At 41.2% G+C, this 19,737-nt stretch overlaps 1 protein-coding gene across 1 annotated transcript in view; it reads left to right on the top strand.

Moving 5' to 3' along the window:
- Nucleotides 1-19,737, top strand: part of IPO11 (importin 11) — a 1,257,051-nt gene that overhangs the window by 282,298 nt on the left and 955,016 nt on the right. Inside the window, exon 10 of the mRNA XM_029576426.1 lies at nt 15,185-15,377. Coding sequence (XP_029432286.1) covers nt 15,185-15,377 — 193 coding nt within the window. The remainder of the gene's footprint in view (nt 1-15,184; nt 15,378-19,737) is intronic.

Genomic DNA, 19,737 nt, shown 5'->3' with positions numbered 1-19,737 from the left:
TGACATGCTTTCTTCCACTATAGTCCCCAACTCCTTCTACAACCACCTGCTGTGATGTCAGTGTGCCTCATCATTGCCAATAGCACTCCAATTATTGTGCTTGCGCACGAGTTGTCTGCTATTGGCCTGTTGTAATACGAGTCAGCCTGTAGTTTGCTAATCACCCATATGTGAGGACTATCATCCTGCTTGTCCTGGGAGAAAGTAGAGTTGCTTACCTGTAACAGATGTTCTCCCAGGACAGCAGGATGTAGTTCTCACGAAACCCACCCACCACCCCACGGAGTTGGGTCAGCTAACATTTCTTATTTTATTTTTTTGCTCAAACTTTTTGCTACAAATGAGACTGAAGGGAGACCCCTATGGACACAGGGATCATGGCATGCTCAGTGCAGTCAGTGTGCCAGTGTCAGTCAAAGCTTTCTAGAAACTTTAACAGGAACGTTTTCCATGATAGGGCTTAGTCCAGTGACGTCACCCATATGTGAGGACTACATCCTGCTGTCCTGGGAGAACACCTGTTACAGGTAAGCAACTCTGCTTTCCCTATCCCTACTGTGAGATAAGCCTCCTCCTGGTGATGCAGGTTCTCAGATCCATCTTAGGCATGGAGTCAAGTAAGCCACAGAAATGCTTGGTGCCGGAGGATGCATGGAAAAAGGCACTTAAGCCAAGTCTATTTGAGGCCCTAGGCCTTCTGGCTGTCTGTGCGAAAGACATCAGGAGATGTTTTGACTCATGTGGCATCCTTTTTTCTGGCATGGAAAGACCTCATGGCACTGACAGACCACAGTCCCTCAAAGGTGCTGTTGGTGGCATCCACTTGGTGTGGAAGCCTGACATGCCAGTAGTGACTCTATCTATGCCTATGACAAATGTGGCGCCAGAGAGAAAAGTGCCAGTCTATAGCTCTTCGGTGTGGAAGGCTGCAATAAAGGTCCCAGCAAGGAGTCCAATTAACTTGGCACAGAGTGTCTCAGATCTGGCCTAACCTCTTCTTAGATCCAAGTACTTCAACTCTTTTCCAGCAAAGTGAGGAGCTACTTTGGATTTCTGAAGAGGATGTTTCTTCTCCAACTCTGGCATATAGGACACAGCAGCCAGAGGACCACGTTAAGTACTTTGCCTCCTTTAATCTGGAAGACAGGAAAGGAGCCTTGAAACCTTTCCTGTGCAAAATGGGAGAAATATTCCCATAGATTGGAGCCCTGCCCAAATCCATGCCTGTGTGTAGCCCACCACTAGAATTGTAAATTAATAGGAGTTTGCCTGACTGTTGCAGGCTATCTTCTCCTGTGAGTGGGGAGTCCTATTTTGAGCCGGAGGATGAGGAGAGAGCTTCATCTAGATCGACTTCCCTGCTGAGATGTCTCCTCCAGGACAACAGAGGTCGCCGCTTCAGTGAATGCCTTTATCAGTGAGGTCATGAATTAGTGTTCCTTTTGTTTGGCGCAGAGGAGATTTCAACAGGGATTCTTTTGGATTCCTTGCCTGTCTTTATCACAGCATTTCTGTCCTCCAAGGATCTCTGCTATTCCAAGTTTCTGGATATGTTTGCATCAGTGTTAGGAAAGAAGCAGTTCTGAGCAGTTTTCATTCTGCTGCATCAGTTGACCTATTTTTGTCTGGAGTTGGAATTGCTCCTTCAGCAGAAGGTGATGGAACTGGTTCCTGCCCAGGAGTGAGTCCAAGAGTTGTACTCTATTTCTTCATTCCCAAGAATACCAGAGTGCTGAGACTTATCATGGATTTATGAAGGCTGGTATGGTTTTGGAGAAGTTTAGATGAACTCCAAACAGTTCTCTCTCTAATTCAGCTATGGAATTGGATGTGTGCCCTGGATCTCAAGTAAGACTATGCTCATGTCCCTATTCATCCATCACACTGGAAATACCTCAGGTTCATAGTGGAAGGGACTCATTACCAATACCACATCCTCCCTTTTGGTCTGTCTGCAGCCCCAAGGATGTTCACCAAGTGCCTGGTGGTGATAGCCATGCAACTGTGTCAGCTGGAAGTCTGGACTTTTCTCTGTCGGGACATTTGGTAGGTGATGGTCCATCCCAGTCAGGGGTTTTGGAGTCCTCAAAAAGAACAATCAGCTCTTTAATCTTTTAGATTCCTGGCCAACTTTGCCTAATTGAGTCTCATCCTTGTTCATAGGATTTATTTCATAGGAGCATTGCTAGACTTAATTCAAGAATGGACATTCCTACCAGACAAAAGGGCTGTGGCACTAAGGGGCCTGGAGAAAGCCTTACTGCAACATTATCAGACTCCTAAAATCAGTTTTGATTGTCCTTGTCCACATGGCAGTGGCAGTGTATGTCATCTCTATGAAACAGTAGAACATAAGAGATCTCTAAGACAATTGGAATTAGTGTCCCTATAGCATTGGTTAAAACCATCAGTCCTGGATCTGGGCTCCTAGTGCAGATTTCCACCACAAATGACATTTTCTGTTGATGCCTCTACTAAGGAGGTGGGAAAGTCTTCTAGATATGGCTCGCACTTGGAGGCATAGTACTTACTGGAGAGTTATCTACTTATCAACCTCCTAGAGCAAGGGTAGGCAACTCTGGTCCTTGGGTGCCACAAACATGTTTGTTTTTCATGATAGCTACAATGAATATGCATGAGGTATATTTGCATGCACTACCTTCATTTTATGGAGAAATAATATAACAAATATCCTGAAAACCAGACCTGTTTGTGGCACTCGAGGACTGAAGTTGTCTAATTCTATGCTAGAGCTTTGTACTATCAGATATGCATCAAAGGATTTCTCTCACTTTCTGATGGAAATTTCAATCCAAATGGATAATCATGTCACTGTCTTCTACATAAACAAGCAAAGGGGCAGAAGTACCTTTGTCTTCTGTCAGGAAACTCTCCAGATCTGGATGAGGGTGCTCAGTCATTGGAGCTCAGCTGCAAGTGAGATACCTTCCAGAAGCCCTAAATTCTTTGGTGGAATGCCTCAGCAAGTCCTTCTATTGCATGAATGGTCCATGCATCAACGAGTGGTGGTCAATCGACAGCTTGCTTTCTTCTGAGAGCAAAGAGGAAGTTGAAAGATTTTGCTCCATGCTTCCAAGCAAGTTCATTTCAGCTACACTGGAATGCCACTCTTCTTTATACATATCTGCCAATCTCACTAATTGCAAGAATGATCCAGAAGGTGCTTCGAGAACATCCAAGAATGATTCTCATTGCTCCTGCATGACTAAGACTGGCATGGTTCCCCTACCTCATCTGGTTGTCCAGCAGCTTCCAATCCCTTTAGGGACTTCTCTGCATCTCATTACACGGAGGGCGGCAAGTCTGCCATTCGAATTTATCCTCTCTGGCCTTATGACATGTTTGCTAAATGCTGGTAGCTTCCTGTGTGCTCCAAGAGTAGTGGAAGATATTTTAATCTCAACCAAGAAGTCTTCTACTGGAAAGTCCTGTAGCTTTAAATGAAAAGATTTTTGTCCTCATGTCAGGCCAACTTTCTGTTCCTGTTTGCCTGTAGCCAAAGGGTTTCTTCCAGTTCTTTTTTTCACTTTCTTCATGGGGACTTATTACATCATTAGTGAAGTACACCTCATTGCCACTGTGGTATACCATTAGAAATAGAAAGTGCTCCAAATTCCATTCATCCTTTGGTATCCAAATTTATAAAGGATTAAAGAATTCTAAATCTCCTATTATTAAACCTTCAGTGCCTCGGGATCTCAATGTTGTCTTAACTCAGCTTATGAAGCCTCCATTTGAACCTCTGGAGTCAATTAATTTAAAGTTTCTCAAATAGAAAATGCTGTTTTTAGTAGCTTTCATGTTTAACAGGTCAGGGAATTCAAAGAACTGATCCCTTATTCACAGAACCTTCAGTTCTTCCATAGCAAGGTGTTCCTGCATAATTACCCTGAGTTTTGTCGAAAATTATGTCAACCTTTCACAGTAATCAAACGTTCTACCTTTTTTTTTTTCTAAACACCATGTGCATAGAGTATTCTCCATTCCGTGGACTATAAGAGTCTTGGACTACTATTTAAGAAGGACTCTGCCTAATTGTCTTCTCAGCTATTCTGTCCTTTGATCCCAAAAGACTGGAAGTAGCCGTTGCCAAAAGAACTCTGCCAAATTTGCTAGTGGATCCTATTGCACACTGTTGTGAACTGGCTAGCTTACATAACATGGGCATCTGGGACGCCACACATGTCCCATCCCCAACATTTGACGTGACAAAATAACCCAAACAGACAACTTTCTTGGGTGGATATAAAAGGCCGCAGTTTTAATCTAACAAATGGTTTGTGAGGTGCCCAATATATGTTTATCTACTGTATTGTCTTTGCCGCTGTCCGCATTCCTCCTGGCAGGATAGCGCCCATGCCTGGCCCCATACCGTGCTACCTAACAAGGGGGCCACACTCCTGGGCTTGCCAAGCTCAATACGTAACACCATTCCGGCACTTTTGATATTAATCATATGCTGAATGTCTTTGTTTCGCCATCTTAGGCTTTTTTTCCCACCACCCTGGCTCGAGTACACCCGCCCCACCCCACCACATACAGAACACTGTGACATACATTTAAGAATATCCATGCACGACAGGAATCATAACAATAAAGAACAATGTAACTCCGCTTGACTAACAGATTCACTATCTGATACATTTAATCTTTCCATCACCAAAATAACACCCTAGGTTGAGAGGATGGGAGTTTGTGTAGCTGGCATATGGAGGAACTTCCTTGATGCAGTAGCCATATAAGGAGCTGGTGATGTCATCGGGGGCCCGCGATACTGGCCACTGGTCCAGATGCCACGGGAATCCCTAGGGTATGTATGCTAGTAAGTTCCTCCTAAATTCCATATCTCCTTCCATGTCCTGCGTGGTGCTGGGAGCATGAGTGCTCCCTGCACCCTGTTATTTGTGTAGCCCCGGTCACGGGACCTGGGACTGGATAATTGCAGATTCTGTCAAGGCTCATCAAATGAGCCATGGTGCGTTCTCTCAGGGCTGCTTCAGTTGAAAATTTCTGTAAAGCTATCTGTGTACACTTCATATCCCATTACTGTTTGGACAGCATGCCTAGATGACAGTTTTGGACAAGCACTTTTGTGTAATCTGTTCACGCGGTTGTCCACTCTTCAATGGTCATGCCGAGTTGCTTTTTCAGTAATTGCTCCACTGTGTAACCCTCAGCTTGGGATTCCCCATATGTCCTGGCTAATTCAGCCCTGCGTGTCAACAGAGAAAGCAAATTTGCTTACTTGTAAGTGGAGGTTCTCTGTAGACAGAAGGATGAATCGGTTATGCTAATTACTCACCACCCTCCCTGGAGAGTCTATTACCTCACTAAAGCTAAGACACTGAGGGTTTCAGGAGCAGCGTACGTGCAGCTACACATACTTAGTAAGACTTTGACTGAGCTGTGAGAAATGGGTTGGTTTGGTGTCATCAGATCACGTCACCCATGTGTGATGGCTAATTCTTCCTGCTGTCTACAGTGAACTCTGTTTACAGGCAAATAAACTTTCTATTTTGTGCATTATTTCCCTTGTCACAATTTATATCAGGCGCAACTCAAGCAAAAAAAAAAAAAAAAAGCTCTGGCATGCAGATATATGCAAAAAAGTGCATTATTATGCAGATAGGATAGCACAGTTCATGAAAATCATTGTCTGCTATGCTATTCTTGAAAGTTAATTACACTTCAAATGGTGTAGCTAGCTTTCCTCCAATAACATCAGTAGGCTAAAGCACCTTCTGATGCTCTAGGAACATCTCTGGGATGGTAGATTTCAGAAGACATAAAGACCCATGAAAACCCTTCTCCCACACCCACTACCCTGTGACCAAATTAAAAAAAAAAAAAAAAAAAAAGTCCTGGCCTCAGACGACCTTGACCTCCTACCCCATCACAGCATATCTCCTCTTCTTTCCCTTGAAGCCTCCCCAAAGACAATAAAAATTAAGCCCTGCTGCTTTTTAAACCCACCCTTTTCATTCAAGTTTCACCCAAATCGAAGTCCTCCGACTTCAGGAAAGAAGTCAAGCTTCTGTTTACCTTTCCTCTGCCCATTACGGGCTGAACCAAGATTGCATGTAGTTGCAGCCAAGAATGTACAATTTCCTAGCGTGTAGCAGATGGACTCAGGACCAATGGGTATAGTGTGCTGATAGCAGTAGGATGAGTCAGATTTCAATCTGACGTCAGCACTACATATACTCGTGCACGAGGCTCTATTCCTCAGTTTTTTCCGTCTCCAAAGCAGTTTGGGACTTCAAACACGCTTGCACAGCGTTAGAAAACAAATCTAAAGAGAAAAAAAAAAAGAAATAAACAAATCTTTCCTACAGACGAGCCCCGCTCTCCTGCGGTGATACCTAAGAGTCCATCCCCCAGTTGAGAATTCCTGAGTTGATTTCAGAGATCCCTCAGACGTAGCCTCGGTCCCGGCGTGGTCTTAGCCCCCTGCAAAGGGAGTCTCTGAGAGGCAGCCTCGGTCCGGTCGCCGACCCGTCGTGGACTTAGCCCCCTGAAAGGGGAGCGGCTAAGAGGCAGCAGGTGAAGACCGAGCGCGGCAGTGAAGATATTCCACTCTCCCCCCGCAGTCGGAGACCGCCCGGCAAGAGTCCGGGAAGCGTCAAGACAAGGTAAGGTAGAAAACTTTCTCAAAATCTCCGGTGTCCGAGTCTCAGATAGCTGCACAGCTCATCCATTCGGCGGCTGTCTAATCGGGTTGAGCAGCCCAGGCTGGGCTAGACCCCGATCCGGCTCAAGGGTCCTCCCACCTGGAGACCCTCCGGGGGAACCGCCATCTTGATCACATGGTCATTTGCACAATTTCCCCTCCCTTGGTTGCCACTTTGCCCGCATCCTGAGCAAGTGCGCTCAGTGGCGAACCGGGCGCATAAAGATACTTGGCTGCATAAAATGCTGGGGCGCATAAAATGCTTGGCCGCATAAAATACTGAGGTGCCTAGCGACGTGCGCATTTGTGCCGTGCGCACAGCGATGCGCATAACAGGGCTGTGCGCACAAATAGACCCATGCACACAACTGCGCGCACAACAAGCCCCCGGCACGCGCATCCGAGAAGGATTCACGCGCAAATCATGGCACATCCGGCCAAAATATCCGAGAGGCAGGCCCTCTGACCAGCCTATCGCCTGAGAGCGGCGCAACCAGAAGTGGTTACCGCCCTGTGCCTGTAGTGCGAAGGTACTCTGGGGGAACCTCGCAGAGCTACACTCCTTCATCCACGCAGTCAGGACCACCGGTGACAAAGCTGCAACTCTCACCAGTGGACCAGAAGTCGGAGGAAGTCTTAGAACCCCTGGAAGATGGGGAAATCCCTCCTGGAACGGCACCGTATCGATCCATCATGCGTTTCCCCCCCCCCCCCTAAGACGAGCTGCCTGATCTCGTGCCCATGAGCCTGAAGGCATGGGCCACCCCGGAAACTAGTCCAAGACCATATCTGGTCGGGCTCCATCAGACCTCACGCCATTCCCCAACACTACAGATCGTTCAACAACTGATCAACCTTTAATGGAATGCTCCAGAGGCCAGCTTCAAGAGAGGTCGGGCCCTAGAACCCCTCTAACTCTTGGACTTCTCGACTAAGGAACTTCTGAGGTTTCCCAATATTGACGCCCTGGTCTGCGCCACCACAAAGCGCACCACCAGACCAGTCGAGGGAGGAGCGGCACTCAAAAATGCCCATGACAGAGGGCAGGAATCCACCCTCAAACAGTCCTTTGATGTGGTGGCTATGTCCTTACAGATCTCGGCCTGCTGTGCCATGGTGACACGCGCCTGACTGGCTATGTCCAGGGACACAACTATGCCAATCTAAGCATTAGATACGGCAATCTCATTCCTCACGAATGCGTCTTCAGACCTGGTACGTATCACAGCCAGGGGCATCTCGTAACGTAGTGGCAGCCAGAAGACAACCCTGGCTTTGAAGTTGGTCAGCCGACGTGACCTCCAAGACACAGCTCACGAGAATGTTCGCTAGAGGAACACTCCAGTTTGGAAGCGAACTGGTTGAGATAGCCGACAAGGGGGCGAGTCCCCAGTACCCTGGCTACTGGAGGACAGAAATAAGAAGAACCTGCGCCCCTCTCCCTGGGCACCCAAGGGCAGAGGATCTCAGCGTTTTAGATCATACAAAAGCACACACCACACACCTTGCCCCTCCAGCAGGGGACAGTCCTTTAGGAACAGACACAACAAAAGAGGAGCCGGTTCAAGCCCAGGCCCCAGCCGCAACCCTCAATGAGAATCAACAGACCCATCGACGGGAAGAACCCGTGTGGGCCTGACCTATTCTACCAATGATGGGCCGAAATAACATCGGACAACTGGGTCCTAACCATCATCTGAGAGGGATACTACCTGAACCTTCACAGCACACCTCCGGACAAGTTGTGAATTCTCCGTGCCACTCCCCCTCCAAAAGGACAGCAGTGGAAACTACACAGACAAAGCTTCTTGTCTTAAAGGCATTAGCACCGGTGCCCAAGCACCAACAAAATTCTGGGCACCACTCCATCTACGTCATCGTCCCCAAGAAAGAGGGAACATTCCAGCCCATTCTAGACCTCAAGACCTTCAATCACTGAAGGTACCCTGTTGTCACATGGAGACCCTGCATTCGGTCATAAAGGCAGTACAACCGGGAGAATTTCCCACCTCCCTGGGTCTTTCGGAAGCCTATCCCCACATACCGGTCCATCACCACCATCAGCGTTTCCCACGCTTCACAGTATTGGGCCATCCTACCAGTTCCAGGCCCTACTGTGACTTGCCAAGGGTCTTAAGGCATTTTAGTGGGAAAAGAGGGATTTGAACCCTTGTTTCCTAGTTCCAAGATCATTGCTCTGACCACTAGGTTACTCTTTCTTCTAAAGAAAAACTTCCTATGTGATTTGTTTCCCAAAGATTTTAAAATTAGGAATCAATGTAGCCAATAAATAGTAGAAATTAATGAAGATCACTCAAGTAATCTAAAAAGATTTAGAATAGAGAACTCAGAGAAATGAATGTGTATGTGTGTTAAGTAATGATGTCTTCATTTTTCATATTGCAAAGGTTGAAAAATGATAAAAAAATAGTCAATTCTAATCTTCTGAGGATTCAAAAGAAACATCTTGGATTAGTTTGAGGGCTTAGATTAGTTCATGCTTTATGTTTTAGATATTACTTTTGAGGATATCATTTTTTAATGTCCCTAAGGGGTTTGGGCTTGTCTTAGTTTATGGATTTGATTAACCATTTTTCAAATCAATATCAAAGCATTGTACAAACAAAAACTATCTTATCTATCTGTCTATCTATATACAAAACATACTATCGTACATCAATAAAACTGAACATAATGGAGGTAATTTTACCCGGCTGTTTTGTATGTAAATAACATGTACACGCGCATGTGCTATTTTATAAACCTCGAGAGTATGTGTGTACCTACAATGCTGTCTGTAAATGTGAACAAGGCAAAACTGTTGGTTGGGGGCATTTTGGGGTGGTGTTGGGAAGTATTTATTTATTTATTTATTTAACTTCTTTTACTATACCGACACTCAAGACCAGGTCTTATCGTACCGGTTTACATTAGAACAAGGGGAAAAATCAATTAACGTATAAGTGGAAAAGAGAAGTTACATTAAAACAGGGAGAGTAAAAACATGGATGTCGGAAGATAGGACAGAATTAAGTAATTGAACAATAAGTTAACAAAATTACAAACTATAAATTAACATAAAACAATAAATTAATAATACAGAAAACATGGATTATAATAATAAGTAGGTGTACAAGTTGCTATTTTGTAAGTTGCTATTTTGTAAGTTGTGTATGTTACTGAGCTTGTCTGTACATTTACACTTGCTAATTAATGTGCATAAATTCAATGTCATTTGTAGTTTTTGGATGGGGTGTCTGGGTGCACTGGAGGGGTTCAGGATAAAGTCTAGTAGGGTATGGGTGAACTGGTGGAGGTATTGATGAACTGGTGATTCCAAGTATGTATGCAAGTAAGTATTTTCAGAAGTGGAGTACATGAATACTTTGTAAAAATACCTGCCTTTGCATTTAATTCTGGGTTAATACAAGTGTAAAATGTATGCATCTATTTTTATAAAATAGGTAGGGACCTTTGTTTTCTGTTTTTATTTTATTTTGCCTGGGAATTTCAATATGATTAAAAAAAAAAAAGTGCCAAAAATTAATTTCTGCCACACCCCCTTCTGCTGACATCAGGACGATGGCTAAAAGACCTGTGGCGACACCGGAGGGGTGTAATTGCCTGTGCCTCCGCTATTCTCCTTGACATCTGTGGAGCACCTCAGTTGAACTGCTCTTTCGCCTGGACACTTTTCCACTACCCACCATTGGTCCCATGCTTCTGAGCCGGGCAGGCTCTGTGCCGCCACGCCCCCTTCTGCTGACATCATCAGGGTGACGGCTAAAAGACCTGCGGTGACATCAGAGGCACCATGCACCAGAGAGTCATGCGACGAAGGAGCATGATAAAGGAGCACACCCCTTTGTTTGCCCCTTTATCCTCTCCTGAGCTATTAGTGTGCTTTAAATTTACATTTAGATTTAATTTTGAGCCTCATAGTTTATCCGTAACTCAATTATGGAAATCACGACTACTCTCGGTAACTGTAAATATAGTTCTCTTGTTCACCCTTTTAAGAAATGTTGCCACTCCTCAAAAACCATCCATAGAAGCTCTCTGATTTCTATAATGCCTTCTCTAACTGCTGCTATTGTCATTCTCTCTTCTGTCTTAATCCTCTTCGACCTGATTAACAGCAAAAATTGTTTTTTAATCACAGAATCCTAGCTTACCGACTCGGACAATGTTACAGTAAATCTGTCCAAATGATTATGTAACTTTCTCCGAGCCCAGACTGAATTGCAGAGGGGGGTGGCTTGCTCGCGATTATAAAATTTTCACTTTCTCCCAAAACCCAAATACCATCTACAATTCCATACAAAGTTTTACTTATTACCATTTCTGTTTTAAACATAGGCATCTAATATTGTCTCCCAGGTCTTTTACAATCTGATTTATCCAGCTTTCTGGAACTTACCACTAAATCTGTCTCAAACAATTTTAGTCGGTGACTTCAATTTGCATGTTAATTTATCTCCCCCCCCAACCCACCAGTCGCAGTCTCTTTTTTTAGATGCACTTACAAAAGAGAAATCATTATGGCAAAAAAAAATAAATCTTATTACGCTGGCAAAATATCATCTGCCAATGGGAATCCTTCAGTGCTTTTCAGAATTGTCAAATCATTAACATCCCCTCGTCAAAGTTTTGATATGATTGTTAATCATTCTATTAGCAATAAAATAGCTGATCATTTTGAAAACAAAACTGACAAAATTTCAAAGGAATTTTCCAACTTCCCTTTCCCTAAAATCTCAAACCCTTCTCCTGATCGTAATTGGTCTTTTTCACCAGTTTTAACAAATACATTGCTATCAATCGTTCAAAAACAAAAAATCTCAAATTCTCCCTTAAATCCATGCTCTGGGCTCCTCTTTAAATCCATTTGGAGAAGTCGCCTGTAACTACCTTTGTAAACTAGTTAATCTGTCTCTTGAATCTGGAACCTTTCTCGATGTTCTAAAACAGACTTCAATCCTTCCAATACTCAAGAATAAATCGCAAAATTTCTTGGATTTCAATAATTTAAAACCTATTGCTTCACTCACCTCTTTTGCTAAACTTATTGAATCTATCGTTTTGCATCAGTTGACAGATCTCCTTTCCAATCATGATATTCTACATCCCAGTCAACATGGCTTCTGTAAAGGTCATTCCACTGAAACACTGCTCTTATCCTCTTTTGACACATTTCTGCATGGTTTTGACTGAAATACAGATTTCATCCTAGTTTTCCTAGATATTTCAGCTGCTTTAGACACTCTTGATCACCAAATTCTTCTATCTAGTTTCCTTTCTATAGGAATTAACTCCACAGTCCATAATTGGTTGAAAACTTACTTATCTAACCATACTCAACAGATTAACATTGGTTTACATTCTTGAAATCATTATTCAGTTTCTTCTGGAGACTCTCAAGGCTCTTCCCTTTCACCTATTCTTTTTAACATCTATCTACTCCTCCTCTGTCATTTACTCTCTGCTCTTGACATTCAAGTTAAAATATATGCTGCTGATATCCAGTTTTTCATTCCATACAAATCTTCCTGGTTAGACACACTTTCCATTGTTGCCTTGTATATAAACACTATCAATAGTTGGCTGTCTCATAACTGTCTTAAATTAAATCCCAATAAAACAGAAATCGTTGATATATCCTCAATTGTAAACCCTTCTAACGGACCACCATCTCATTTGCTATTAAATGGTACCCCCATACCCATCCTATCTCAAGCTTGAAATTTAGGTGTATTACTAAATTCAGATTTCTTTATCACAACACATATCCCTAAGTGTTAAAAAAAAATTCCTTTTTTAAATTTCATATGCTCAAGCGCTTACATCCTCTTTTTTTTTTTTCTGTGACTTTCATACTTTTCTTCAATCTCTAATTTTGTAACTATTGTAACACGCTCTACAGACACTGTGATCTGACCTTTATAACTGGTACAAAATTCAGCTGCTCGTATCTTACTTGATTCACCTTCAAAAAAGTCAATTTACACCAATCTTATTTTCTCTGCACTGGCTACCTATCAAATTCAGAGATACTATTATTCATTTTCTCTTACATAATCCATCCTCAATCTGACTTTGTTTGGTTCTTCGAATATACAAGCCGACTAGACATCTACCGTAAGATCACCAAACAAAAACTTACTAGATATTCCATCTATTCGATTGGCCAGATTAGACTTTACTAGGGAAAGAGTCTTTTCTGTTGCCGGCCCATTGTTATGGAACTCCTTACCAATTGCACTCCATTAAATCTCAAACCAAAAGGAATTTAAAAAAATCTCTAAATTACATTTGTTACTTCGATCACAGAACATTGTTAACCTTTACATCTATTCCTTTGTTCAGACATTAGCAAGTTTTTCTCTATTTTCTCTTTCTTTAAGTATGACTTCTATTTCATTTTTATTTTAATCTAGTTTAGTTATTTATAATTTTATATATGTATCTTTTCTTCTATTTATATTTGTCTCGTTATTTTATTTATTGTAAACCGCTTTGACCAATATTTTATTGAAAAAACGCTATGTAAATAATTTTAAATAAATAATTTGTTAGAGGAAAAACATCAGTGGAAGTCATTTTTCCAGTGATATTTTTTTATCGTTACATTGAAATCCCCAGGAAAAATAAATAAATAACTGAAAATGAAGGTCCTTAAAATGGGTATTTCTGCATTACAAATATATGTGGTATTTTATAAATTTTGCAGCTCCCTCCACACAGTTTATAAAATACATGCATATGTCTCTGCGACCCACTTAACATGTACAAATGATGTACCATGGATAGTTTTGAAAGTTGTGGAGGTAACAAAGTGGTGGATGCCACAAGAGGTCTTTCTCAAATTTTATTGAAGGAGACATAAAGTATCATATACAAGTGCCCGACTCTGGCCGAGTTTCGCCACCAGCAGTGGCTGCCTCAGGGGCTTGTGTATCAGAGAATCATTGGAATGATGGTCAAAGTAAATTCCAACGCGCACATATATATATTATTTAGACAAAGCACGATCCGTCTCCTTTCACAAAAGATTAAAGAGTTTTGAAAGTTGGACTCACCTTGACAAAGAATCTATCTAGATAAATGAAGCTTGACCGACGTGTCGCAAATGCACAGTAGAGAGCAGCTCTACTGCGCATGCGCGGGTGGGAGAGCATGTCTGTCAGAGCGGAGGTCAGAGCTGGAGCTAAGATGGCGCTGGGAGGAGTGGCAGCGATATTGGGAGTTTTGGGCGGCCGAGCTACAATAGCTGGGCGGAGCATCAGCGGCGATATCGGGAGGAAATGCAGCGGCAGGGAGGGATCACTGGAGACCTCCCATCTCGGTGAGCGGGCCGCAAGAGCACAAGAGGGAGAGGGAAGGGGGTGTGGATGAGCTGGGAGGGGATGAGAGTGAGGGGGGGGGTGAGGGAGTGAGGGAAGAGGAGGGAGGGGGGAGGTGCGTGAGGGGAGGGAGAATGAGGGGGGGAGGGGAGAATGAGGGGGAGGTGAGAGTGAGGGGGAGGGAGAATGAGGGGGGGTGGGGGGAGGTGAGGGGAGGGAGTTTGAGTGGGAGCAGGGGAGGGAGGAGGATGAGTGACTGAGGTGAATGAGAAGGGGAAAGGGGGGAGTGAGGGAAAAGAAGTGTAGACGGGTGCAGTGTCCGAAAACGGACCGAAAACATTTTTTAATGTAGCCCGTTGTTACGGGCTTAACGGCTTGTCTAAATAATAAAACATTAGTGACACAAAATGACATTAACAGTAAAACCAAAAAGTCCAATACAGACTTGGTCTAAGGGCCAAAAGCTTTCATTTACTCCTTTCCAGAATCTTGGGTGGTAATACTCTGACCGCAGATCAGATCCTATTCTTGCAATCTGATGTATGATGTTATTTTACAGAGATATTTTTTTATATCTGATTTTGTCGCAAGATGCATTTTATATCTATCTATTTTAAACTTTATATGTCACTCGCTAGCTTTTGTCCTTATTTGCACTTTATTTTTTTATTTTAAATGAAAGATTCTTTAGTTGATTTTTAATTTCAAATGTTCAGTTAGTCACTGAATTTGACATTACACTATTGTATTTATATGCTACTGGCATATACCCACAAAACATTTTTGCAGGAAAAGCGATTGTGTAACCCATCTGCTCCCCAGCAGTCACTTTCCCAGCCTAACTGCACCGGTGTCTCCCATTCTTCTGCTGCTGTTTTCAAACCTCAGTTTGACCCAGTTCACTCCACTGTCCTGTGTATGTTTCTGTCCTGTAGATGTTCCACCGAGTCTTCCAGCTGTGCAGCTGGAGGCCAGTACCTGAACCACTTTCCAGTTTGCATGGATTCTGGGGTCACATGGTGGTATAAATGTGCTGGCACATATATGAACACCTTTCTGGTCAATGACATAAGACACCATTGCCTAAGTGTATTATATAGATAGATATTTGTATCTGTATATTAAAAAAAAATGTTCTTTACATTCGTAGCTTTTGGACTTCTTGGGTCAACATCCTTTTTCATTCATCCCTCTCATTCAGAGGTCACTGGAGGTTGCTGTAAGCTATGTTTTTACAGAGGCTGGTGAAGGAGTTACGTTTGAACGTTTCATTGTCCAGTGCTTGAACCTTATTAAGATGATTGTGAAAAATGATGCCTACAAGCCATCAAAAAATATTGAAGGTATTTTATTCCCATAACAGTTGTTTGTGTCTCTATACCATTGAATATATAATAACATTTTTGTATAACATCACTATAGAAAACACTAAGCTATAGAATGTTAACATGCAATAGTAAATTACATGGTTTAGTTGGATTGCATCTATTTTCAATATAACGCAGCAGAAGAGTTTTAGAAGTTTAATATTAAGTCATTTGAAATGTATAACTTGGTACACCATATACATTATGCAAAAAATTTAAATACTGATATTTTTGTCTTGAATATATAAGATGAACAGATAACTTCTTTCTACTGTATCTCAAATATGAATTAAATTATTCCTTTTTATTTGGCTTGAGTTATCTCAATAAGAGAAAAAGTCTATCTCAATAATGAGTGTGATGATTAGAATCTTATGTTAATCTTCTAGCTGCAGCTTAAGGTTGCATGCATTACCCTCTTCAGTAGATTGAGATCAATGAGATCAATAAAATCATAACTATCCCTTTATTCAAAAGACAAAATTATTAATTCACATTTATATGTTTCTATAGTCAAATGATAATGCAGCCTTAACTAAGAACATGTTTGATAGATGGAGACTGAAAAATTATGACCTAGGACAGTAAATACCTATAATTCAAATATTTTACACTGCGAGGATTTATTGATTCATGAGAAATTTTGACAAGGTCCTTGAATAAGAAGGAAAGAGTGGTAATCTCACATGCAATACATTTCTTCATCCTTCTACTCCCAACATTTACCACATGCAGCAGAAATTGGGATGTATTGTTAGATAAAGAGCATTCATCATGTGATAAGTTATGCATAAAAAGCATTTGGAATTTTGGACAAGTTGTAAAATAGAGGGTAATTTTGCAAATGCCCGTATTATTGTAAAGCCCATGGGTAATTTCTACCCGTACACGTTACGGTAATTTTAAAGCAACATGCATAATTTTACTTTGAAAATTATGCTGGGAAAACTACACATGCACATTTATATCTACTGACATTTGAATGCAGTTTACCTGAGAGAATTCCTGCATACTTTTGAAAATGCAAATGTATTTACGTAGTTCCAAACCCCCTCTTCAGCCCCACCCTCGGAACCCCTCTTCTTGCTGTGAGTAAAGATAACATATGTAGTGTAACTATGTAAGTAAGTTTACCCACATGCATGAAGGCAATTTCATAAATGCCCATTTTCATTAGTGAAAGCATTTTTACATACGGAAATAGCTTTGAACATTACCTTCCCAGAGCACAAATAGTGTAAAAAGCCTGCTGATATATTTTTTTGTTGAATTTTTAAATGTAGCACTTTTGGGCAAAAGTCCCACAGTTTTTTGTTTTTTTTTTTGAGAGGTTTTTGCTTAGGGTTTTTTTTTTTTCTGTGAATATTATTTTCCTTTCCAAAAGTTACAGAACCAAAAGGATTCAATTAACACAAATTTGAAACCTAAAGTGCTAATAATTGAGGCTGCAACTTAAGCTATAATCCATTTGTGCATCTTTCAAATACATTCATAATTCAGTTATTTAAAAAACAAAAATACAAAAAAATCTCTCGAAAATGAGAGTATATCTTAAGTTCATTTGTTTCATGTTTGAATTTTAAAGGGCTGGGCATCCTAGTTGCAGAATCTTAAGGAGTTTGTATCAGAGAGGTCACAGGTTTGCAGGGAATGTGATTGTCTAGGGAGGAGACAGTTAACGGAAAATGAGTAGAAAACCAACTGATTGATGGAATGCACTATCATTGTTTGTCACATAATCAGCATAGGCTTGATTCAACAAAATTCAGGGTATAGAAGAATTTCTGGCAGAAATATATATGTTGACGGTTTAATATAAATTATCTTGTTTTCTGTTAAAATACAGCTCAGACGTATTGCTCACCGTAAGAAAGTGAATAAATGGGGATTTTAGTCTGGTCTTTCCCTTCCCCCCCCCTGCATCCCCAGCTCAGAACTGCATAATACATTATCAGCTTCACTGAAATATGCAACACTTCCTTTATCCCTTGATATGCAGTTTCTCATGGAACAATACCAACATCTTGAATTAAATGGAAGAACTGCAGTAAGCAACCACCTTCTGCCTTTCTTATGTCAGCTTAAACTAAAGGCAAAGAAAAATTAAAAAATGGTTGCCTGTGCTTTTCTCAAAACCACTCATGCAGCACAACTCCAAAGAAATCAATTGGAGTGAGGAGTATAAATGGAAAAATAATTGACAAATTGATATCTTTCATTACTTGTGGAAAAACAGTGTTCTAATTAGAAAGAAATTAAAGAGAATGGCATGTAGGCATTTGGGAAGGTTCACATGTTTAGAAATAGCATAGCATTTAATATTGTGATGCCATCATAGTGCCTAAGATGGGATACAACATTCAATTAAAGAATAAACAGAAAATTTAAAGCAACATAAAAATAGTTAGAATAATAATTAAATAAAAATTAAATCTATATATGCAAGATTAAAAGCCGAGAGTTAATATCACTTTAAAAAATGTTTTGGAACCAGATCTGTGGTCTTGAATTGAAAGATGCTTTACGGAGTACAATTTTTTTTTTTTTATATGTACAGCAAAGCTGCTTACTTGTAACAGGTATTCTCAGAAAACAGCAGGATAATCAGCCTCATGTGGGTGGTGATATTTGACTGCATCAACATGGAATGGTCTTCCAGAGAATTCTAGAAAAGCCTGAAAAAGCTTTTCTGGCTAAGTATGCTATTTCCTGTGCACACCTAATGTTGCAGAGCTTCTCTATCTTATACAATAGCATACAAGAACAACTCCAAAAGGGTATGAGGGTGGAAATGTGTGGCTGATTATCCTACTGTCCTCAGAGAACCCTTGTTACAGATAAGCAACTTTGTTTGCAGGATAAGCATGCAGGAATATCTAGTTAAGGGTTGCCTTGCAACAGAAAGGGTAACCAGACTGTTAATGGATAGGGAAACTTTTTTTTTTTTTTATAAACCCCTTTTTTTCTCTCTCTCTCAGTTAATGGAAAACATTCCAAAATAATAAGATTAGGCTATTGGGTGGAAGAATTTGGGGGTGGTCCTTTGGATTGTGGGGGATAAATTGATCAAACCTACTGTCACATCAGGAGTCTGTGTCTAAACAGTAATGGAAAGTAATTGTGTAACCTGAGCGCCATGCCACAGCTTTGCAAATTTCCTCAATGGAGGCCACTCTTAGATGGGCCACAGTCTCATCATTAGCACACTTTTTATTTTCTTTACAGTGCAACTGCATATAAATAAAGAACAAACAAACAAACAAAATGTTGGCTTGTTAATACTCTGAAATGTTAGGCTACTCTGTATAAGATGGCTGGATGCTATCATAGAAAGGGTATGCCAATCACAAAATGGCTACTCATCTGCCTGACAGACTATTGCCATCCTTAACTTTCAGCAGACCTTGGGCCAAAGAAAACTAATGTTCCTGTGTGCCTCCCAACAAACTCCGCAAAGCACAGAGGGTCTAGAAAGAGCCTCTTGGTTGCCCTGGCCTAAGGTTGCTCTTGAGGTTTCTTAGTTTGGTTTTTTTTCAACGGAGCATGATATAGCTTTTCAGAGCAATGATTTTGCAGATGCCTAAAGTATGGAGTTAACTGTTTTTTGGGAATTTGAATAGTGGATTCAGCATTTTATTTTTTTCTGATCATTAAGCTAATATTTTTGGGTGCAATTTATTCAGCCAGGAGAGTAAGCCAATTGAAAACTCTGTTTTCAGTCTTGGCTTTTATGCAATATTTTCCTGACAAAGGGTCTTGTAAGGAAATCTTGCAAATTTTGTTCCTAGAGATAAATTTTCTTTCTCATCTTAATTAAGAATTTGTTTTACCATCGTTGGGGCTGACGAAATAAGTTTAACCTGCAGTTGCACTTACTGATGATGCAGCAAGAAGTTTTGCACTCAAAAAAACGTGTGCAAATTCCAGGTTAATGATGGCATTATCTATTATCCCCAGTACAGAGAGGTGTGCTGGTTTAACTCGTTTTCCTAGCACTGGAAACTTAATTCCTAGTCAGAGGCCGAGTAAAGATTCCAGGGCTAATGTTAGTCAATGGGCAGAAGCTGGAGTTCTGGTGTTGGGACTTGTAATATAGATTTATGCATACAAAAAAATGTTTTCAGCACTAAAAACATTTTTGTGTACATAAATCATATTTCATATGCAGAAAACATACAAAGCAAGTTTTCTGCACATAAAAGGGGGAGAGCAAGTTGCCTTTTTCTTCCTCTTGCTTTCTTTTCCTGCAGTGTAGGATCAAGATTATTGTAATTCTTTGTATATTGATTTGCCAAACTTTTGCAACTTATTCAGAATGAAGCAGAGAGGATCATAA

This window comes from Rhinatrema bivittatum, chromosome 1 (assembly GCF_901001135.1).
Source record: "Rhinatrema bivittatum chromosome 1, aRhiBiv1.1, whole genome shotgun sequence".
In the NCBI taxonomy this organism is placed as follows: Eukaryota; Metazoa; Chordata; class Amphibia; order Gymnophiona; family Rhinatrematidae; genus Rhinatrema; species Rhinatrema bivittatum.
Note: the sequence above shows the minus strand (reverse complement) of the source record. Positions and strands in the feature narration are given on the sequence as shown.